Raw genomic sequence first — 23,905 nt, 5'->3', positions numbered from 1 at the left:
TATTGGTCAGGATCACGGCTTGCATGTCATCGTGAAGCAGGCGGGGGATGGTGACAAACTTTTGCGGGAAGCCGAATTTGAGGAGGACATTCCATAATCCCTCACGGTTGACAGTGTCGAAGGCCTTTGTGAGGTCAAAGAAGGCCATGTACAAGGGTTGGTGCTGTTCCCTGCATTTCTCTTGGATTTTCCGCACAGTGCAGATCATGTCCATTGTGCCCCTTAGTGGGCGGAATCTGCATTGCAACTCTGGGAGGAGCTCTTCAGTCACAGGGAGAAGGCGATTGAGGAGAATTATTGCGATGACTTTCCCTGTGACCGACAGCAGGGAAACTCCTCTGTAATTACCACAATCACATTTGTCACCTTTCTTGAAGATAGTCACGATTACAATCTCTCTGAGATCTCCTGGCATCTTCTCCTTCTTCCAGATAAGAGAAATGAGATCATGTATTTGCGCCAATAGTGCTTCTCCGCCATGTTTTAGTGATTCGGCGGGGATTCCATCTGCTCCTGAGGCCATGTTGTTCTTCAGTTGTCGGATGGCCTTTTCTACCTCATGTCGGGCTGGGGTTGTGCTGAGATGGTGGCAGGTAGCATGCTGCGGGATGGAGTCGAGGACACTCATGTCGAAGACAGAGTCTCGGTTAAGGAGATCTTTGAAGTGCTCCTTCCAGCGGGCACTGACTGCCTCTTTGTCCTTGAGTACCTCTTCGTTCTTGGCCAGCAGTGGGGTAGGACCTTGGGTGGTCTTGACTGCGCTAAAGAATCCACGCACGTTGTGGTTGTCAGCTAATAGCTGGATCTCCTGCACTTTCTCCACCCATCATCTGTTCTTTAGGTCGCAAGATTTTTGTTGGACCTCGGCCTTCAGATGTCTGTAGAGCTGCTTTCTTGCTCTCCAGTTGTGTTGCTGTTTCCAGTTCTAGAATACCTAGCGCTTGCAGCTTATTAGCTCCTGGATCTTTTGGTCCTTTTCGTCATACCAGTCTTGGTGTTTCCTGGTCGAGTGACCAAGCGTCTCGTCACAGGTGATAATTATGGAGACCTTGAGGGCAGACCGGGTGCTGTGGACACTCTGGGTCACTGGGAGTCGTCAGGTTGGTAGCGAGGCGCTGGTTGAATAGGGCTTTCTTAGCAGAGTCTTTGAGTGCGCCAGTGTTGATTTTCCTGCGGCATTGTTTCTGTTGCTGTTGCTGTTTTGGGGCTACGTTGATGGAGATGATGGAGCAGATTATGCAGTGGTCCGTCCAGCAGTCATCAACTCCTGAAATGGCGCTGGTGGTGCACACATCCTTGCGGTCCCTCGCTTGGACGATGACATAGTCTAGCAGATGCTAGTGCTTGGAGCGAGGGTGTTGCCAAGAAGCCTTGTACTTGTCTTTCTGACAGAACAAGGTATTGGTTATGACAAGGCCATGATCTAAGCATTTCGTCAGGAGGAGGGTACCGTTGGAGTTGGTTTTCCCTACCCGCTCTCTGCCGATCACACCTCCCCAGAGGTCTGTGTTCTTTCCAACTCTGGCGTTAAAGTCGCCAAGAGGGATCAGCTTGTCACCCGTTGCACTCGGGACAGGGATTATTCAAGGCTGGAGTAGAATTCCTCTTTGGTCTCATCTGTAGCGCACTGGTTCTGGGCTAGGGTGAGCCGTAGGGTCATGAGGTGTTCGTTTATCCCGCAAGGGGAGTCTCTGAGATGGCCAACGAGTTCATTTTATATGACAAAGCCTACCTCATGGAGGCGGCGATCTTCTGGTTTATCTTTTCAGAAGAAGGTGTAACCACCACCTTGTTCCTTGAACTGGTCTTCACCTGCCCGCCAGGTCTCGCTTAGGGCAGCGATGTGTACGTCAAAACGTCTGAGTTCCCGGGCAACACTAGCAATGCGATGTTCCGATCTGTTGCTGTTGGGATTGTCCATGAGTGTCCTGATGTTCCAGGTCCTGAACTTCATTTTAAAGGGTGGAAGATGCCTGTGCGTGAATTCTTTTAACGTGGGGTGGCCGTTGCACACCAGCTACCACACATGCTTGACAGAGCAAAGTCTTGGTCCAGTGGCAAGGGGATCCAAGATGACTGGAGACCAGGCTCCGCTGCATGGGCCTAGTACATACACACAGACATACTGCTACTGTCCTCCTTTCCGCAGGTCCTCTCTCCCTGGGATTCATTGCCTCGCTGTTGGCCCGTCCTGCTCCTTCCCCGGGCCCCGACCCTGCTGCTGGTCCACGCTGCGCCACTCCTGGGCCTCAACCTTGCTGCTGGGCCCTGACCTTGCTGCGCTCCTCCTGGGCCCCGACCGCGACGCTCCTGGGCCCCGACCTTGCTGCTCTCCTCCTGGACCCCGACCGCGCTGCTCCTGGGCTCCGACCTTGCTGCACTCCTCCTGGACCCCAACCTCGCCGCTCCTGGGCCCCGACCTCGCCCTGCTCCTGGTCTCAGACCTCGCTCCACTCCTGAGCCCCGACCTCGCCCACCTGGGCTCCGATCTCACCTCTCCTGGGCCCCGATCTCACCACTCCTGGGCCCTGACCTCCGCTCCTCGCCACTCCTGGGCCCCAATCTCCACTCCTCGCCACTCCTGGGCCTCGTCCTCCACTCCTCGCTGCTCCTGGGACCCGATCTCGCCGCTCCTGGGCCCCGACCTCCACTCCTCGTTGCCCCTGGGCCCCGACCTCCGCTCACCGCGCCCCCTGGGTCCCGACCTCGCCACTGGGCTCGGCCTCAATCCAACCTGGATTCCAATGATGTTGATTTAGTCACCCTCTTCGATTTTGTCGCCCTCATCAGGATGGCTCACGCTGCTTCCTTGTGGAGTCTAGCTCCTCTTATCCCCAGTGTTGCTGGAGGTGTTCCCACCCAGGTCAGGACGGCGCGCTGAGTCCTGGGACATTCCTCTTATCCCCAGTGTTGCTGGAGGTGTTCCCACCCAGGTCAGGTCAGCACACTGATCACTGCATCATTTACAATATCTGTAAGAAAGACTGGATAGAGCATCAGCTGTGAATCTCTAACGAAGACTGCAGGCTTTTGATCCTAATCGTCTTCTTCTTCCAACTGACAAGTCAGCTGCCTGTAGTATGTGGTGAATGCTGAAATTAAGTAAAAGTGAAGATTATCTACAATGCAATGTCATGTTTTTTACCCAAATAGTGGCATGCTCTACATATTAACCAACCATTTTCTCAGCCCCTTTCTTGGGGAAGTACTTTATCCTAATAGGTTTTTTTTCTGGAAAAGAGCTGATGCATCAGCTTGGGGAAGGCATCTTTTATATTGCACATGAAGGGTAGCTCTCAAAGGCAATGCCTTTATCATTGACATCAAAATAGCTTAAAGATACTGCATCTGCTATCATTTTTCCTATTATCAACCTTTGACTTACTTCTGCAATCTGTAAAGTCTCTTTCAATTTGATTCATGAGAAAGACCGTATAAGGTGGGCAATTGCAATGTAGGCAATCCAAAGATGCATTCACTATAACTGTAGTGTTGTGCAAAGTGTTTTTGCTTTGCTCCAATGCTACACTTACAATGTAAATGCAGCCTAAATCAGGAGACGTAGATTCGTTCAGTATCATTTCAGAATCTCTTCAATTTGACACAAAATATGCACTCTACAAATTTAGCATTAGTGCAATGATTGGTAACGTGAATGTACTGTTACAGATGACTTCTGGAGTCATGTTCATATCATAACAGAGTAATTTCACTGAAATCTTTCTACTGTTATATATTATTCCCTTAATACTGATAGCGCCACTTTAAAAATAGACACAGAAAACATTTTGAGGCAAATTACTGCATTCACAAAAGAGAAAGCATCAGAGGATCAATATGAAAGACAAGGGAATGCTGCACAGGTAACTTCAGTTTTCCTAAATTTAGATTGCAATTGTGTAAATTTGTTTGTATGACTGTCTCATGCACACTTCAGTAGGCAATGCCATTATAAGAATTCTAACTAATGGTTATCGTACTTTAAATTCACATTGGAGTAAATGATAACTTGAGATATAGGGGCCAAAATTCAGGGTCCCGATAAGGTCCGTTACCGCGGGTTTGTGGCGGCCATGCGGCGGAATCGAGTGGCGGGGATTTTCTGGGTGGTGTCCACTTCTGCCCCAAACCGCCGACTTCCGCTACGGTATGGGGCTTGCAGCCGTGATGACATCATCAGCATGCACACTGCTGCTATGTGGCCACGCCACCTGTATTCGGTATAAAAATGCCGGCTTTTTTGTTGACAGTGCCCCCACCAGCTTTTTGGGTTGCTGCACTTTGCCGGGCTGCTCTCAACCGCCAAAGGAGGAACCAAGGTTTTGTGCAATCGGGTATTTTTGACCAAACTTTTTCGGATTTCACAGTGGGGATTTGTTAAACCTGCAACAGACTTTTCAGAACTTTTTGTGAACTTAAAAAAACTTTTTCACTCTCACTGACTATATTCATTTAAAAAGACACGGATTAATCAAAGACACTCAAAGCATGTTAAGGGAAGGTCATGTCTGACTAACTTGATTGAATTTTTTGATGAGGTAACAAGGAGGGTCGATGAGGGTAGTGTAGTTTATATGGATTTTAGCAAGGCTTTGATAAGGTCCCACATGGCAGACTTGGCATGAAAGCCCATGGGATCCAGGGAAAAGTAGCCAAATTTGGCTCAAAGGCAGGAAGCAGAGGGTAATGGTTGATGGGTGTTTTTGTGACTGGAAGGCTGTTTCCAGTCGGGTTCCGCAGGGCTCAGTACTTGGTCCCTTACTTTTTGTGGTATACATCAATGATCGAGATTTGAATATAGGGGGTATGATTAAGAAGTTTGCAGATGATAGTAAAATCAGCTGTGTGGTTGATAATGAAGAAGAAAGCTGTGGACTGCAGGAAAATATCAATCAGGTGGGCAGAACAGTGGCAAATGGAATTCAATCCGGAGAAATGTGAGGGAATGCATTTGGGGAGGACTAACAAGGAAAGGGAATACACATTAAATGGTAGGACACTGAGAAGTGTAGAGGAACAAAGGGACCTTGGAATGCATGTCCACAGATCCCTGAAGGTAGTAGGCTAAGTAGATAAGGTGGTTAAGAAGGCATACGGAATGCTTGCCTTTATTAGCTGATGCATAGAATACAAGAGCAGGCGGGTTATGCTTGAACTGTATAAAACACTAGTTAGGCCACAGTTAGAGTACTGCGTGCAGTTCTGGTCACCGCATTACAGGAAGGATGTGGTTGCACTGGAGAGGGTATAGAGGACATTTACGAGGATGTTGCCGGGAGTGGAGAATCTTAGCTATGAAGACAGATTGGATGCACTAGGTTTGTTTTCATTCGAACAGAGGAGGCTGAGGGGAGACCTCATTGAGGTGTATACAATTATGAGGGGCTTAGATATAGTGGATAGAAAGGAACTATTTCCCTCAGCAGAAGGGTCAACAACCAGGAAGTATAAATTTAAAGTAATTGGTAAAAGGTTTAGAGGGGATTTAACGGGAAATTTCTTCACCCAGAGGGTTGTGGGGGTCTGGAACTCACTGCCTGAAAGGGTGGTAGAGGCAGAAACCCTCACCACATTTAAAAAGTACTTGGATGTGCACTTGAAGTGCTGTAAACTGCAGGGCTATGGACCTAGAGCTGAAAAGTGGGAATAGGCTGGATAACCTCTTGTTGCCTGGCATGGACACAATGGGTCAAAATGGCCTCCTTCCTGTTATATATGTGGACTTGTATTTACTCTGTGCAGCCACCAGAGGGCTCATCCCCTGGAGTCTCAAGGGATTCCATAATCCCTTGGGAGCACAGATATTTAAGGAAGCTTCACAGGTTGGAGAGGCACTCTGGAGACCTGCAATAAAAGACTGTCACACTTTATTTTGAGCTCACAGTGTTCAGTCTGACTCTTTCTCCATACACAACACTTCCATGCTGTAAATTTCTATGATTAGTGGAGGCCTGTGGGCCTCATTCTCTGCTCCACAGATGCCTGCTTGTGAGAGTCCATCCTTCATACAGAATGGACTCTGTCATGTATGTAACCACAATGTAACACCACTGTATTACTGTATACACTCAACCTAGATGCACACTTTGACCACAAGGGGTGAACTTGTGGGAGACACTCCTTACCTGAACACAGAGATATAAAAAGGGAGGTCCCACGCAGGGTCATCGTCTTTGGAGTCCTGTGAATAAAGAGATAAGATCACAGAGTGACCTTGTCCCCAGAATGTGCCTCATGTGGTTTCATACTGTAGAGCAAGGACATTACATTGGCGACGAGAAACGTGAATTCACGACCCACGAGAATGGCCACCGGTAGCACAGAGGAATGGTACTGTATTGGGGAAGACTGGGTCGATTTTGTTGAGAGGCTTCAGCAAAGCTTCATTACGAAAGAATGGCTGGGGGATGCAGCGGCCGACAAGCGAAGGGCTCATCTTTTGACCAGCTGCGGACCAAAGACTTACGTGCTCATGAAGGACTTACCAGCACCCGAAAAGCCGGCGGACAAAACCTTTGAAGAACTTAGCAAATTGATCGGGGAGCACCTCAAACCGGCGAGTAGCATACATATGGCCCGACACAGATTCTACACCCACCGACGTTGTGAAGGACAGAGCATACCGGACTTCATAGCGGATCTCCGGCATTTGGCCAGCCTCTAAGTTCACAGACGCCTGCAGGGGGGAGATGCTAAGGGACTTCTTTATCGAGGACATCGGTCATGCAGGAATTTTCCACAAATTAATTGAGACCAAGGATTTGATCTTGGAATCGGCGGCGTTGATAGCTCAAACTTTCATGACGGGGGAGGAAGAGACTAAAGGAATATGCGTGCGCAATTCTGCCTCTAATGCGGCGATGGATCAGGGAGTCAACATCATCAATGCGACTCAGAGCCCCGCAGGCAGGCAGGGGGAGTCCGACACTCCCCAGGCAGCAATAGCCCCCAGAGTAGGACTTCAACAGAGACAATGGCAGGCTGAACTGACATTCACGCCATCACAGTGGACGATGCAGTCCGGGATGGGGCCATTGACACCCACTAATAGGGTACTTAAAAGCAGTCAAAGGGACAGTCAGCGCGGAATGCCTGGCCATAGTCCCTTTGTTCCCAACAATGGAAACTTTAACTCATGCTGGAGGTGTGGGGGAAAACACTTAGCTAGATCTTGCAGATTTCAACAGTTTGTCTGCAGGAACTGCAATCTCAGTGGCCACTTAGCTCGAATGTGCAGGAAGTCTGCAACCAGACTAATATATGAGGCAGATGGACCAGAAGAGGGTTCTTTTGGGGCAAATCGATGGACACCGAGGTTCAGCGGGTCCATATGGCGAATATTCACAGTTCATACACCAGAACGCCACCAATGATGATGAGGGTTTTATTAAATGGTATTCCTGTACGCATGGAGCTGGATACTGGGGCCAGCCAGTCACTCATGGGCATTCAGCAATTTGAGAAGCAATGGCCACTTAAAGCCAGTAGACCCAAATTAGCAGGTATTGAGACACAATTACGGACTTACACGAAATAAATCATTCCGGTGCTCGGCAGTGCAATATTGGCTGTCACACACAATGGGTTAGTGAATCGGCTGCTGCTCTGGATTGTCCCAGGCAATGGTCCCGCACTGTTGGGGAGCAGCTGGTTAGCCGAGATGAACTGGAAATGGGGGGATGTTCACGCAATGTCATCTGTGGAGCGAAGTTCGTGCTCACAAGTCCTACAACAATTCGATTCACTATTCCAACCTGGCGTCGGGACTTTCAAAGGCACTAAAGTAGTGATACACATCACCCCGGACGCCAGGCCAGTGCACCACAAAGCCAGAGCGGTGCCGTATGTGATGCGGGAAAAGATCGAGAGCGAATTGGACTGGCTGTTGAGAGAGGGCATCATCTCGCCTGTTGAGTTCAGCGACTGGGCGAGCCCCATCATTCCTGTCCTAAAAGCGGATGGCTCTGTCAGGATCTGTGGCAACTACAAGGCCGCCATCAATCGAGTGTCCCTACAAGATCAATACCCGCCCCCGAGAGCGGAGGACCTCTTCGCCACGCTGGCAGGTGGCAAGCACGTTCATCAAGTTGGACCTCACTTCAGCCTATATGACCCAGGAACTGGCCGACGAATCTAAACTTCTGACCACCATCACCACGCACAAGGGACTGTTTGAATGCCAAATGGGCACCTGTTATAAACAATCAGCGGCCGCGCTTTTTCAACGAAACATGGAAAGCCTGCTTAAATCCATTCCTGGAACGATCGTATTCCAGGATGACATCCTCATCACGGGTCGAGACACCAAGGAACACCTCCACAAGCTAGAGGAGGTGCTACGCCAAGTGGACCGGGTAGGCCTGTGACTCAAGAAGTCTAAATGTGTGTTCTTAGCTCCTGAGGTTGAGTTTCTGGGCAGGAGAGTTGCTGCAGATGGGATTCGGCCCACCGAATCCAAAACAGACAATTCGACGAGCACTCAGGCCCTGCAACACATCGGAGTTGCGTTCATTCCTGGGACTGTTGAACTATTTCGGGAACTTTCTGCCAAACTTGAGCATATTGTTGGAGCCGCTACACGTGCTCCTGCGTAAGGGTTGCGATTGGTTTTGGGAGGGCTGTCAGGAACGGGCTTTTGATAGGGCGCGAAACCTACTTTGTTCAAGCAAGTTGTTGACCCTTGGTTCTGACGTGTGATGCATCGTCCTATGGGGTTGGGTACGTGTTGCAGCAGGGCAATGCTGAGGGTCACCTACAACCTGTGGCTTATGCCTCCAGGTCGCTCTTTCAAGCAGAACGGGGATATGTGATGGTCGAGAAGGAAGCGCTTGCATGTGTCTATGGTGTAAAAAAATGCATCAGTACCTCTTTGGTCGGAAGTTTGAATTAGAGACGGACCACAAGCCATTAACATCCCTGTTGTCAGACAGCAAGGCTATCAATGCCAACGCATCAGCTCGCATACAGCGATGGGCTCTCATGCTGGCTGCTTATGACTACTCCATCCGGCACGGGCCCGGCACTGAAAATTGCACTGACGCGCTCAGCAGGCTTCCATTGGCCACCACTGAGGAGGCAGCGGAGTAAAGCGCCGAGATGGTCATTGCTGTCGACGCCTTTGACAGCGCAGGCTCCCCCATCACAGCCCGCCAGATCAAAATCTGGACAAACAGAGATCCTCTCCTATCCCTGATTGAGAAATGTGTCCCGACTGGGGATTGGGCGCCTACACATGGAGCATGCCCTGAGGAGGTCAGACCGTTCCACAGATGGATGGATGGGTTCTCCATCCAAGCTGACTGCCTACTATGGGGCAGCCGTGTAGTTATGCCCCAGAAGGGCAGGGAGGCATTCATCGGGGAACTCCACAGCGAGCACCCAGACATTGTGCTGATGAAGGCCATTGCCCGGTCACACGTTTGGTGGCCTGGAATTGATTCAGACCTGGAACACTGTGTTCGCAGGTGCACGACGTGTGCCCAGCTGGGTAATGCCCCCAGGGAGGCCCCGCTCAGCCCGTGGCCCTGGCCCACCAGGCCACGGTCGCGCATTCATGTTGACTATACAGGCCCATTCATGGGTAAGATGTTCCTTATTGTGGTAGATGCATACTCGAAATGGATCGAGTGCATCATTCTGAATTCATGCACGTCATTCACCACCGTGGAAAGCCTACATGCGATCTTTGCAACCCATGGCTTGCCGGACATCCTGGTTGGTGATAATGGCCCATGTTTCACAAGCTACGAATTCTGAGAGTTTATGTTGGGCAATGGCATCAACCACATCAGGACTGCGCCGTTCAAGCCGGCCTCCAATGGCCAGGCGGAACGTGCGGTCCAAATCATTAAGCAAGGTATGCTCAGGATTCAAGGACCCTCCCTACAATGCCGCCTATTGCGTCTCCTGCTGGCCTATAGATCCCGACCGCACTTGCTTACGGGGGTCCCGTCCGCAGAGCTACTACTGAAACGGACGCTCAAAACTCAGTTGTCCCTCATTCACCCAGTCCTGACCGACATAGTTGAGGGCAAGCGTAAGTCACAAAATGAGTACCATGACCGTAATTCGAGGGGGAGATGTATGGAAATAAATGATCCTGTATTCATCCTCAATCACGCCATGGGGCCCAAATGGCTTGAGGGCACTGTAATTGACAACGAGGGGAATAGGGTCATCGTGGTAAAACTCAACAATGGTCAGATATGCCGTAAGCATCTGGACCAAGTAAAAAAAAGGTTCAGCATGGACACGGAGGAACCTGAAGAAGACCGACCATGAGATGAAGCTCACAACACCGCCAGTGAACGAGCAACAAGAGCAATCAAAAGAATGCACAGTCCCTGCAGTCAGGCCGGAATCACCACAGGTGACAGACACTCACGTCAGTGTCCAACAACCAGAGCCCCAACTGCGGCGCTGCACGAGGGAGCGTAGACCACCTGAAAGACTAAACCTATGATCCCAATAAGACTTTGGGGGGGGGGGGAGGTGATGTCATGTATGTAACTACAATGTATCACCACTGTATTACTGTATACACAACCTAGATGCACACTTTGACCACAAGGGTGAACTTGTGGGTGACACTCCTTACCTGAACACACAGATATAAAAAGGGAGGTCCCACGCAGGGTCATCATCTTTGGAGTCCTGTGAATAAAGAGTTAAGGTCACAGAGTGATCTTGTCCCCAGAATGTGCCTCGTGTGGTTTCATACTGTAGAGTAAGGACATTACAGACTCAGTGTTGGCAGGCGAATGCCTTGTACACCTTGTGAGAGGCAGGGTGGCACGCAGGAGAAGGCGGTGCCATCAGCAATGGATACATAGGCAGCAGGCAAGGGAGGCAGCAGCCATGGCTGCCCAGCAATGACAAAGGCCTGCAGACCTCAACGTGCAGAGGGTGGCCAGGAGGGAGATGGCGTGAGGAGGACGTTCAGTACGCTGACCTCCCGCACCAGATACAAGGCCAGGAGCCTTGCCAGCAACAGGTAGAAGGCGATCAGCCAGCTGCCATCGGAGGTGTCCCCCACAGACCTGGGGGAATGAGGTCCTACCGTCAAAGGGTCTACCGATGACAATTTTCCTTCTGGAGCTCAGGAATGAGCAATGCTTGTGAAGGCTGCGATTTAGAAAGGACGTACTGAGGGAGCTGTGCAATGTCCTGCGGCAAGATCTGCAGCCTCACACAAGGCTCAGGACAGCTCTCACCGTTGAGACCAAGGTCACCATAGCTCTGATCCTTTATGCGATGGGCTCGTTTCAGTCTGCCACTGCAGACATATCGAAAATCTCCCAATTCTCTGCTCATCACTCCATCTGGCAGGTGATCAATGCACTCTATAGGAGAAGAATCAAATATATCTCCTTCCCCTTGACCAGGGAGAATCAGGTGAAGTGGCAAGCCGGATTTGTCAGGATTGCAGGGTTGTGCAGGGTCCACGTTGGCCTGAGGGCGCCACTGAACCATGCCGAACTCTTCATGAACAGAAAGGAATTCCTCTCCCTGAATGTGCAGCTGGTGTGCGACCACCAGCATAGGATCCTGGCAATTGATGCCAGGTATCCAGGCAGCAGCCACAATTCCTTCATCCTGCACCAGACCAGTGTGCCCGTCGTCTTCACTGAGCCAAATTAGGATTGTGGATGACTGCACAGGGACAAGGGATATCACTTGGCTGCTGACTCCACTTTGGAACCCCAGGACTGCGGCTGAGCATGCCTACAATGATGCTTATTCAGGCACCAGGTGCATCATCAAGCACTGCATCGGGATCCTCAAACAGAGGTTCCATTGCCTGGACAGGTCTGGTGGCGCTTTGCAGTAATCTGAATGGGTCTGCATATTTGTGGTGATCTATTGCATGCTGCACAACCTGGCTATCATGAGGGGCCAGACACTGGAGGTCGAGCCAGCAGTAGCACCTGAGGAGGAGGACCAGGATTTCCATTGCCAACCAGCTAGGAGGCGCCATCACCATCGCAACCCTGCAAGGGAACAACTTGCAGTGGCCCGGCCCGGAAATTGGTGCGGTCCCGGCCTGCAAGACCATCAACAGGCCGGGGCCATTAGAGTGAGCAATGTGCGGCGGGATGCCACTGTAGGCAGCAGCACGTGCTGCTGCAGTAGGGCGACGGCTGCGAAGAGAACGACTGGATTTGATGCCACCCAAATCCAGGTCGCTGATTGCAGTGCGGGCAGGTACAGCGAGGTTGGGGCGAAGGAGCTGCAAGAGTTCATAGAGGGATGTGACCAGGACCCAGGAGAGGTATGAGTTTGGGGCCCAGAAGAGGCGAGGACCGAAGGGCAGCATGGGCCAGCCCACACTGTGATATGTATGCACACTAGGTCCGTGCAGCAGAGCTGGTCTCCAGTTGTCTTGGTTAATCCTTGTCGTTGGACCAAGACCTAGCTCTGTCAAGCCCATGTAGTGGCTGGGGTACAACGGCCACCACACGTTAAAAAAATCCATGCATCGGCATCTTCCACCCTTCAAGATGTAGTTCAGGATCCGGAATATTAGGTCCTTCATTGAAACACCTGTGAACTCATCCCTTTTTGGCGTGGAAGCAAGACATCCTCATTTTGAGGGACAGCCTATGATGATGTATAATGATGCGAGGGAGGTGCAGAGATGTCTGATTGCTGCTCGATTCACATAATCTCATCCCCACATGATCCTTCAGCTCTTATTTTCCATGTGCATCTCAATGAGTGCTTTCACACATAATTGCCCACACTCAAATGATACACCTGGCCAGACATAGGTGCAAAAAATAAAGATTTAAGACATGATCCAAATCGGTGAAAAGCCAACACAATAAAAAACATTCCAAACAACTTACACAAAAACATCATTTCTCACCCTTGTGCATCTCTTACGCATGCCTATCCTACTAGTCCACCTCAGTGTCTCCCCTGGGCCTGCATCATGCATCTGGGAAAGCTGCTGTGTTTCTTGTGTGGAAGCTGCAGATGTCCTAGGACGCCCTCAAGCAGCTTTGGGCCTGGAAGGACCGGCTGCAGACTGGTCAGCACCCTCCTGGGAGGGTTCATTCTGGCGAGACCATGGTTGGATTCAATGGTGGAGTGACGGGTCTGGGGTCAGGAATGGTGTGATCCTGAGAAAGCACATCATCAGGATCCTGGTCTGAGGAGCCTGCGTCACTCCACGGGGTGGCACATTACCACCACCACCACCAATCTGAGGGAGCTCAGGTCAATGCTGTGGCGCAACACCGGAAGCTCCCCCGTGGCCCGTGGCGGACCTAGCCATGAACGCAACACTGAGGTGTTGGGTGGCATCGAGCTGAGACTGCATGAGAGCAGCCAGAGTCTCAAAGCCAGCAGACATTCCAGCAGTTTGACGCTCCATGGCAGCAGTTTGACGCTCTGTGGCTTGTTGCCCAAAGTGCATCAGAGCATTCTGCACTTCCAGGGCCACGGCCATCCTCTCCAAACCAGCACTGATGCGCTCGTTCCCTCGCACATGTGCTGAAATGGTAGCTGCCACATCACCTGCAGGTTGTGGCATCATAACTGGATCCGCACAGACAATCTGGGAGTCCACTATCACCTGCACACTGGCAATGATGGGCTCCATGGTGTGCGCAGAGCTGTCAACTATGCGGGAGGCAGACTCCTCCATGCTCCTGACCACTTCCGACATACTCTCTGGCACCCTTGCCAGTGCCCCCAACATCTGGGAATGCATGGCCTCCACCCTTCTCTCGTAAGCCGCAACATCAATGGCCTCGTCTGAGTCCTCCTCAGCAGAACTCCGGTGCGGACTTGTCCCCCCGGAGAGATGGCACATGATGCCTAGCCCCATCACCACGCTGCAGCCCGCTAGGCCCCGGTACAACACCCAGTGCAGACCCCTGTACTATCTGAACTAGATCAGACCGTGTACTCCCAGTATCTGAGCTGGCGCGTGTGGGTGGAAGCAGTGATGCGTTGGTGCCAGCAGTCTCTTCCTCTTCCTCATCACTGATGTTCCCAAATGATGGAATTCGCTCCATGGTATCAACAAAGCTGGACCCCTCCATGTCCTCAATGCTCTCATTAAACATCTCTGTGCTGATGTCATCAAGAGTGTCATTGAGGCCTGGCACTGGTGTGCTAGGTGTTGCCTCATTCTCTCCTGTGCTGCCACTTGGTCTCTCATCTACAAACATAAATGGGAGAAGGGCTGCCGTGAGATGGAGGTAGGGAATTGACGTATGGAGGCTGCAACTAGCAGACATTCAGAAGGAAAGGCACAGTAGGCGCTGGCGCATTCAGGGAGAGAGAGCATTAAAGGAGAGCCTCACTTACCCATGCTGTCCACATTGGTTTTGCCAGTACTGGAGGCCACAGGGGGCATCTCATCTGCAAACATAAATGGGAGAAGGCCTGGCGTGAGGGGGAGGTGGGGAATTGACACATGGAGGCTGCAACTAGCAGACTTTCAGAAGAAAAGGCACAGTGAGCGCTGGTGCATTCAGGGAGAGAGAGCATTAAAGGCGGGCTTTCACTTACCCACATCGGTATGAGCAATACCGCAGGTCACAGAGAAGACACCATGTCCGCCCATGAGCCCCTTGGACCCTCTCCTCTAAGGGTGTGAAGACATGTATATCTGCCTTGCCACCACACGTCATCCTTTGCTCCATTCTATTGTGAACCAGTTTGGCCTGCTAAAGAAAGAATGGTTGGTGAATACCACTGTGATGACTCATCAGAAATGAGAGCACAAGTGTGTGTCCCTGACATGCAGCTGTTAGTGTGAGATGAATGGGAGTCTCCATTGTGAGAACACAAATACACAAATGTATATATATATATAAAGGTGGCAACAATGACATGCTGCTTCAGTGACTGAACAGTGAAGATGGGAAATAAGAGAAGAATGAAGGAGAGGCGCGCAGATGCAAGGTCAGCAGTTGGTGGAACAGGTACTCACTTTCATCAGATGGATGATGCCATTCAAACGTTTTCTGCACAGCATCATGGTCCAGTTATGAATGGAGGCCCCTGAGACCTCCACACCAATCTCCCTTCATGCATTCGTGAACACCTCACGAGTGGGTCTCCCCATGTCTGGATAAAGGACTCGCCTCCTGCCCTCAACAGACTGCATCAGGGTCTCGAGATCTGCGTCGGAAAATCGTCTTGCCCTTCTTGGTCAACCAGACCTATAATAAGAAAGGACATTAACTTGAATGATGTGAGATCGGTATGGATGGAGCTGCGGAATATGAAGGGGCAGAAAACGCTAGCTAGTGGGAGTTGTGTACAGACCACCAAACAGTAGTAGTAAGTTTGGGGACAGCATCAAACAAGAAATTAGGGATGCATGCAATAAAGATACAGCAGTTATCATGGGGGACTTTAATCTACATATTGATTGGGCTAACCAAACTGGTAGCAAATGCGGTGGAGGAGGATTTCCTGGAATGTATTAGGGATGGTTTTCTAGAACAATATGTCAAGGAACCAACCAGGGAGCTGGCCATCTTAGACTGGGTGATGTGTAATGAGAAATTGCTAATTAGCAATCTTGTTGTGTGAGACCCCTTGGGGAAGAGTGACCATAACATGGTAGAATTCTTTATTAGGATGGAGAGTGACACAGTTAATTCAGAAACTAGGGTCCTGAACTTAAGGAAAGGTAACTTCGATGGTTTCAGGTGTAAATTGGCTAGAATAGACTGGCAAATGATACTTAAAGAGTTGATGGTGGATAGGTAATGGCAAACATTTAAAGATCACATGGATGAACTTCAGCAATTGTACATCTCTGTCTGGAGTAAAAATAAAACGGGGAAGGTGGCTCAACCGTGGCTAACAAGGGAAATTAAGGATAGTGTTAAATCCAAGGAAGAGGCATATAAATTGGCCAGAAACAGCAGCAAACCTGAGGAATGGGAGAAATTTAGAATTCAGCAGAGGAGAACAAAGGGTTTAATTAAGAGGGGGGAAATAGAGTACGAGAAGAAGCTTGCCGGGAACATAAAAACTTGACTGCAAAAGCTTCTATAGATATGTGAAGAGAAAAAGGTTAGTGAAGACAAACGTAGGGCCCTTGCAGTCAGATTCAGGTGAATTTATAATGGGGAACAAAGAAATGGCAGACCAATTGAACAAATAGTTTGCTTCTGTCTTCACGAAGGAAGACACAAATAACCTTCTGGAAGTACTAGGGGACCGAGAGTCTAGTGAGAAGGAGGAACTGAAGGATATCCTTATTAGGTGGGAAATTGTGTTAGGGAAATTGATGGGATTGAAGGCCGATAAATCCCCGGGGCCTGATAGTCTGCATCCCAGAGTACTTAAGGAAGCGGCCCTAGAAATAGTGGATGCATTGGTGATCATTTTCCAACAGTCTATCGACTCTGGATCAGTTCCTATGGACTGGAGGGTAGCTAATGTAACACCACTTTTTAAAAAGGGAGGGGGAGAGAAAGCGGGTAATTATAGACCGGTTAGCCTGACATCAATGGTAGGGAAAATGTTGGAATCAATCATTAAGGATGAAGTAGCAGCGCATTTGGAAAGCAGTGACAGGATCGGTCCAAGTCAGCATGGATTTATGAAGGGGAAATCATGCTTGACAAATCTTCTGGAATTTTTTGAGGATGTAACTCGTAGAGTGGACATTGGAGAACCAGTGGATGTGGTGTATTTGGACTTTCAAAAGGGTTGTGACAAGGTCCGACACAAGAGATTGGTGTGCAAAATCAAAGCACATGGTATTGGGGGTAATATACTAACGTGGATAGAAAACTGGTTGGCAGACAGGAAGCAGAGAGTCGGGATAAACGGGTCCTTTTCAGAATGGCAGGCAGTGACTAGTGGAGTGCCGCAGGGCTCAGTGCTGGGACCCCAGCTCTTTACAATATACATCAATGATTTAGATGAAGGAATTGAGTGTAATATCTCCAAGTTTGCAGATGACACTAAACTGGACGGCGGTGTGAGCTGTGAGGAGGATGCTAAGAGGTTGCAGGGTGACTTTGACAGGTTAGGTGAGTGGGCAAATGCATGGCAGATGCAGTATAATGTGGATAAATGTGAGGTTATCCACTTTGGGGGCAAAAACGCGAAGACAGAATATTATCTGAATGGTGGCAGATTAGGAAAAGAGGAGGTGGAACGAGTCTTGGGTGTCATGATTCATCAGTCGTTGAAAGTTGGCATACAGGTACAGCAGGCGGGAAAGAAGGCAAATGGTATGTTGGCCTTCATAGCTAGGGATTTCGCGTATAGGAGCAGGGAGGTCTTACTGCAGTTGTACAGGGCCTTGGTGAGGACTCACCTGGAATATTGTGTTCAGTTTTGGTCTCCTAATCTGAGGAAGGACGTTCTTGCTATTGAGGGAGTGCAGCGAAGGTTCACCAGACTGATTCCATGGATGGCTGGACTGAAATATGAGGAGAGACTGGATCAACTGGGCCTTTATACATTGGAGTTTAGAAGGATGAGAGGGGATCTCATGGAAACATACAATATTCTGACGGGACGGGACAGGTTAGATGCGGGTAGATTGTTCCCGATGTTGGGGAAGTCCAGAACCAGGGACACAGTCTTAGGATAAGGGGTAGGCCATTTATGACTGAGATGAGGAGAAACTTCTTCACTCAGAGAGTTGTTAACCTGTGGAATTCCCTGCCGCAGAGAATTGTTGATGCCAGTTCATTGGATATATTCAAGAGGGAGATAGATATGGCCCTTATGGCTAAGGGGATCAAGGGGTATGGAGAGAAAGCAGGAAAGGGGTACTGAGGGAATGATCAGCCATGATCTTATCGAATGGTGATGCAGGCTCGAAGGGCCAAATGGCCTACTCCTGCACCTATTTTCTATGTTTCTATGTAACCAGCACCAGCCATCCTTCGAACCCACTCCTTCGCTCCTCAGGGCCTAGCTGCAAACCCTGGCCTTTAAGGGAGTGGTTGGCTTGTTATCAGCACATGGCCACTCATTACCACAGGAACCCATTTAAAAAAAACATCTACTGAATATGGATCGAGTGGCCACCACTAATGGCGCGAAAAAGGCGGTAGGTGTGCCAGGTTTCTGGCGGGCCTGAATTTCGGCCCCATATGGTGCAACATGGTTGCATAGAATCTGAAATTTTTATTTTAAAATGCATTAAAATGATTGCAACATTTCTTCGTCTCTTTATCTCTGTGAAATAAACTAAGATTTAGTAATTTAGAAAAATACTCCAGTAATGTTTTAATAAAGAAAAAGTGTGGAATATTTGCTTACTTTCTGCAATCTCATGTAATGTGTATCTTACTATATTTGAAGCATTTTAATTTAATTTAAATTTTATCGTGCAGTTTGGTGATTGTGAGAGTTTTGAAGAAATAAGTGAACTTCAAACAGATCGGTTGCATTTCAGTAATTTGCCAAATATTGTCACTCCTAAGGAACAAGAACAAAGGTACGATTTCAAAATTCTGTAACTAGCAAATAAAGCTAAATAATGCTGTGCTAAACAGTTTTAATATTCTAATATTGATAGGTATGCTTGTCAATGAACTAATTTATCTGGCACTAAAAGGATTATATCTAGCATGCATTTCATGTTTATTACTCTTCCTGCTATCGCAATTTAGCCATTACACTGTTGATTGGCTCCAAATCAAATAGCAACAAATCAACACTGAAAAGGTGGGGAAAATACAAATCAAAAGCACTGAAAGGAGCTAGAAAACTGATAATGGGAACCAGCAAGATTTTATGAAAATAACCAATACTGAATTACTAGTCGGGATCTTACCAATAAAAAAGCCTGGGGCAGAAATAAATGGCCTTACCGCCCACTGCCGCCAACATTCCTCCTCGAGTTGCGCCCAGTGCCAGTTTTGATTTGGTCTGGAGCGGGCGGGAGGGGAGAACCGCCGGGAACTGCCCGCTGATGTCAATGGACAGCCAAGTGGCACAACTGACCTCTCGCCTGTCGAGATGCCAGATTGGTGCGGGCGGGAGTCGGCGCCAGAGCGGGGGTGGACCGCTACGAGGAGGCTGGTCTATCCCCGACGGTAAGTATGGAGAGCTGAAAAAAAGGTTAGTAAACAATTTTAAAATTTTATTCTTTATAGCGACTTACCTTGATGGGGACTGTTGAAGGTCTTCCGATGTTTTTTTTTTGGATGTTTTTTATTTGCAGCTCTTCGACCCTCCCTGGGCCCAACTCCATCTTCAGCGGCACTTGGGCGGCAAGACTGAGAGCTCCCGCCTGCTGCCACCCAGATTGACGCTGTAAGTCACTCTTTTGTCGCCGGCCGCCCTTCCAAGTACCTTTTTGCCGAAAACCCTGCCCAGAGTACCGTCAGGTATCTTGGCAGTCCTTTGGGCTGCACTTGGGTGGCCCTTGCCCTTCACTAATTTCAGTCCCCATGTGTCTATTTCTCTCTTTCTTCAAACATGTAAGACTGTACTGATGACATAATTACTCTGGCTTTTGTTCAAAGAATCTACTTATTCTCAGTGGAAAAGCCAAATTTTATCTTCTGTGTATAACATAATTTCAGCTTTTGTGATTTTGAAAATAATCTGAACACAAACTGGATGATGAATTTGAGTAGGTTTTTAACTAAACTTAAATAAAAGCAATTTTTTTTACTTCAAAAAACATGTAAAGCTCGGAGACACTGAGATAGTGCTGGATTTTGTCAGTACTTTACTTCATGCACCAGTTTGGCCTTTGTCTGAATTAGTAAATTTTTTGTGCGTGAACTGAATTTTATTATTGGTGTTGGGCTTCCAGCGCTTTTTGTCCCTTCTATTTTGAGCTTGCCTCTAAAATGTTGTGTATTAAGAAAGGTATGGTTCCTCTGAGCATTGGACAGCTTGTTGCTGTGGCACACTTAAGAAGGCAGAAAAAGGAGATGAGTCAGCATGGATAGACGAGTTGCACAATGGCCATAGTGCTTCCAGAACAAGGTATGAGCTTAAGCATTCACAAATATGACAGCAGATTACAGTTGGGACAAAAGAACTGAGAAATTATTCCTTCCTATTTCTCTATTTCCCACTGCTTCCCCTGTGTGCCTACCCAAAGAGACCGAGTTCTATGGCTTCGTTGCAATAAGGGACAAGATTCTGGTAGCTTTAATGTTCCTCCATCCACGGTAGTTCTTTCTTTGGTTGTGGGCTACTTTCTCCTTGGCGGAAATTTTTCTTAAGGACAAGATCACCTCCAGATGCGTTGAGGGAGGACGACTGCCTTATCTGATCTGGACCTATTTTCCTAGATCAGGATCAATCCCATATTTAAAACAGGCTCCCACAGTGTAACCACTTTTCAGAGTGCATCCATCACTGCCAAGAAGGACAGGCTCTGGTGCTACAGCTGGGCACTTAATGTATTAAATGGGTAGAACAAGATTTAAATGAGACAGAAGCCCCCAAAATGTGCATTTCAATTTTTTCCATTGGCTCAGCAGTGAAAAAGGCTGACAACTGCAGAGATAGGAGGAAGAGAGGAGCCACAGTAACAAGCTGATGGAGAATACCCAAAGGAACCTGGACCTTTTTCATACTTGATTTAGTCACCTTCCTGTTGCTTCTCTGGGGCAGTCCTTTGTGGATGCAAATTTGTGCAGCATACAGCAAACCACAACAATGTGAGACCAGACTGGACTGAACTGCAGAGTTTCTTCAGATACATAAATACTGTGGCTACGAGAGCAGTTCAGAGCCTGGTATTCTGCGAAGAGTGTCTGACCTCTTGACTCCCCAAAACCTTTCCACCATCTACAAGGCAATGTCAGGAGTGTGATGGATTACTCTTCATTTGCCTGATGAGTGCAGCTCCAACACTCAAGAAGCTCGATACTATCCAGGACAAAGCAGTCTGCTTGAAGATTGGCACCCCATCCACCACCTTGAACATTCACTCCTTCCACCACTGACGCATCGTGGCTGCAGTGTGTACCATCTACAAGATCCACTGCAGCATCTCGCCAAGGCTTCTTCAACAGCACTTCCCAAAACCACATTAAAACAATCACAATACTCCAAAAGCACTTTGTTGGCTGTCAAGCGCTTTGAGATGTCTGGTGGTCGTGAAAAGCGCCATATAAATGCAAGTCTTTCTACCACCTCGAGATACAAGGACACCAGGTGCATGGGAACACCATCACCTCCAAGTTCCCCTCCATGTCACACATCATCCTGTTTGGAATTATATTGCTGTTCCTTCATTGGCACTGGGTCAAAATGCTGGAACTCCCTTCCTAACAGTGGGAGAACACAGAGACTGCAGCGGTTCAAGAAGGCAGCTCACCACCACCTTCTCAAGGGCAATTAGGGATGGGTAATAAATGCTGGCCTTGCCGGCGATGCCCATATCTCATGACAAAAAAATAAAAATCGATTGAGGATTCAGAAGTGTGCCTTCAGAATCCCCCTGGTCTGCTTAATGACAATTCTGGAGGCACCATGAGATTCATTGTAACAGTGCTCCACCAGAGTCCCTTGGATCTAAACCAGTCTCATTGACTATTCTTGCAGAGAGTAGCCTTGATCACCAATCAGTCATCCAGATACTTACCTTTCAGCTGTAAATCATGTTAGGGTTGCAGATTGTCTTAAAGTAGAATTGTGGCAGTTCCTTGACTGCCAAGGATAATTTGGTGCTTCTGACTAGACACCAATTGCACATTGATAGTTGAAACCATTTTGTGTGGAGAAAGTTTATAGTACTTAAAAGGAGCATGCATGATGATGTAGATTGCACCGGTGGAAATATAATCACTCTGTAAAAGTTGCTAGCTCTCTCACATTGATACGCAAGGTCTGTAGGAAGAAGATGCAACTGGGCTACTCGCACAAACAATACATCAGTTCCTTGTTTGATGCAGCGGTGGACAGCCAATTTGGCTAACACGAATGTTCCTCAGTGCTGCTTGGAAGGAACCAGTGGCATAGAAGTCCTGTAGATACTTTTACTGCCATTGGCAGAGTGGTGTCTGATAGAGGTGAGCTCCAGATCGGAGTCAAGCGGATGACACAATGCTGGTTCGTGAGGAAAGCACAACCATCTCAAGCATTGGTAGGTTCAGTTATGATCACCTGGATCATGTATAGAAATGTAGGTACCTATGGGTGCTGCTTATGGTGCCTGATCAGTCCAGCTTTCTTGCAGACTTCTGTTTGATACTCCACTTCTTGCTTTCCATAACAGAGGAATCCCCAAGGGAAACATAATTATTTCCTGACGTCAAAAAATCTACATAAAACAAACAAAAAGCAACCAGGAGCAGTACTGAGCAAATCAGCAAGGGTGAGATGGCAGAAACCAGAAAATGTTTTTTATAGTCTTCAGCATCAAGTTAGGAAATAACTTTTGAAGGTGGCCTTTAACTTATTTTTGCCTGTGGCAGCCACCTAGCAACCCGAAACACTTATTTTATACTGGTGTTCATTTTTCAAGGCAGGTATAAAGAGAAGAATGTTCAAGATTAAAGGAAGACTTCATTTTTGTTAACATGCAATGGGCAGTATTTCAGTGGATGCTGTAGGCCACCCACATTTGCTATGAAGCAAATTACAAAGGGAGATTTTATGGATAGGGATTTGTCACTACATTTCATCAACTTTTGTTCCTCTCCCTGCTGTCCCGAGTCCACCCAAAAATGTGTGCATCCATCCTAATTTGAGTTATTCTTTTAGAGACATAATAAGAGGAGTAGGCCATTCAGCCCCCTCAAGCCTGCTCCTCCATTCATTTAGATTATGGCTGATCTATACCACAACTCCATTTACCCGCCTTTGTTCCATATCCTTTGATATACTTACCTAACTAGGTAAAGCTATTGATTTCAGTCTTTAAAATTACAATTGGTCCAGCATTCACAGCCTGTTGGGAAAGAGAGTGCTAGAATTCTACTACCCTTTGTTTGAAAATGTGCTTCCTGATTCAGTCCTAAATGGCCTAACTCTAATTTTAAGATTATGCACTCTTGTTCTGAATTTCCTCACCAGAGCAAATAATTTCTGATTATCTACTCTCTTGAATCACTTTATCATTTTAAATACCTTGATTAGATGACTCCTCAATTTCCTAAACTTGAGGGAATACAAGAAAATCTGTCCTCATAATTTAACCCTTTAAGTCCAGTATAATTCTGGTGAATCTACATTGTTCCCTTCCAAGGCCAATATATATTTCCTGAGGTTTGTTGCCCAAAACTGAACACAGTACTTCAGATGGGGCCTGACCAAGGCTCTAACAACTAGGAATATAGGATCAGGATCAGCCATTTAGCCCCTCAAGCCTGTAACACCAGTCAATGAGATCATGGCTGATCTGCAACCTAACTGCATATTCTTGCCTTTGGTCCATAATCCTTTAATACCTTTGGGAAACAAAAATCTATTAATCTCAGATTTAAAATTAACAATTGATCTAACATCAATTGCCATTTGCAGAAGAGCGTTCCAAACTTCTATCACCCTTCGAGTTTAGAACTGTTTCATAATTTCACTCCTGAAAGGTCTGGCTCTAATTTTTAGACTGTGCCACCTAGTCCTAGACTCCCCAACCAGCAGAAATAGTTTTTCTCTATCTACCCTATCTGTTCCCTTTAATATTTTGAAAACTTCCATCAAATCCCCGCCTTAACCTTCTAAATTCTAGGGAATAATACCCTAGTTTGTGTAATCTCTCCTCGTAATTTAACCTCTAGAGTCTGGGTATCATTCTTGTAAACCTACGCTGCACTCCCTCCAAGGCCAATATATCCTTCCTAAGGTGTGGTGCCCAGAATTGCTCACAGTACTCCAGATGTGGTCTAACCAGGACTTTTATAGGTGTAGCATAACTTCTACCTCCTTGTATTCTAATCCTCTAGACATAAAGACCAGCATTCCATCAGCCTTTTTAATTATTTTCTGTACCTGT

At 47.9% G+C, this 23,905-nt stretch overlaps 1 protein-coding gene across 4 annotated transcripts in view; it reads left to right on the top strand.

Annotated features, from left to right (window-relative positions):
* LOC139263407 (protein SIX6OS1-like) overlaps window positions 1-23,905 on the top strand; it is a 198,743-nt gene that overhangs the window by 74,984 nt on the left and 99,854 nt on the right. For 3 of the 4 annotated variants that reach the window (XM_070879464.1, XM_070879462.1, XM_070879465.1), the window contains 2 exons: window positions 3,758-3,863; window positions 18,333-18,436. The exons of the other annotated variant lie outside the window; for it this stretch is intronic. In XM_070879464.1, the coding sequence (XP_070735565.1) occupies window positions 3,758-3,863; window positions 18,333-18,436 (210 nt within the window). The remainder of the gene's footprint in view (window positions 1-3,757; window positions 3,864-18,332; window positions 18,437-23,905) is intronic. 4 annotated transcript variants of the gene reach the window in all.

This window comes from Pristiophorus japonicus, chromosome 4 (assembly GCF_044704955.1).
Source record: "Pristiophorus japonicus isolate sPriJap1 chromosome 4, sPriJap1.hap1, whole genome shotgun sequence".
NCBI lineage: Eukaryota > Metazoa > Chordata > Chondrichthyes > Pristiophoridae > Pristiophorus > Pristiophorus japonicus.
The sequence above is the reverse complement of the archived record's forward strand: the minus strand, read 5'-3'. Positions and strand labels throughout refer to the sequence as shown.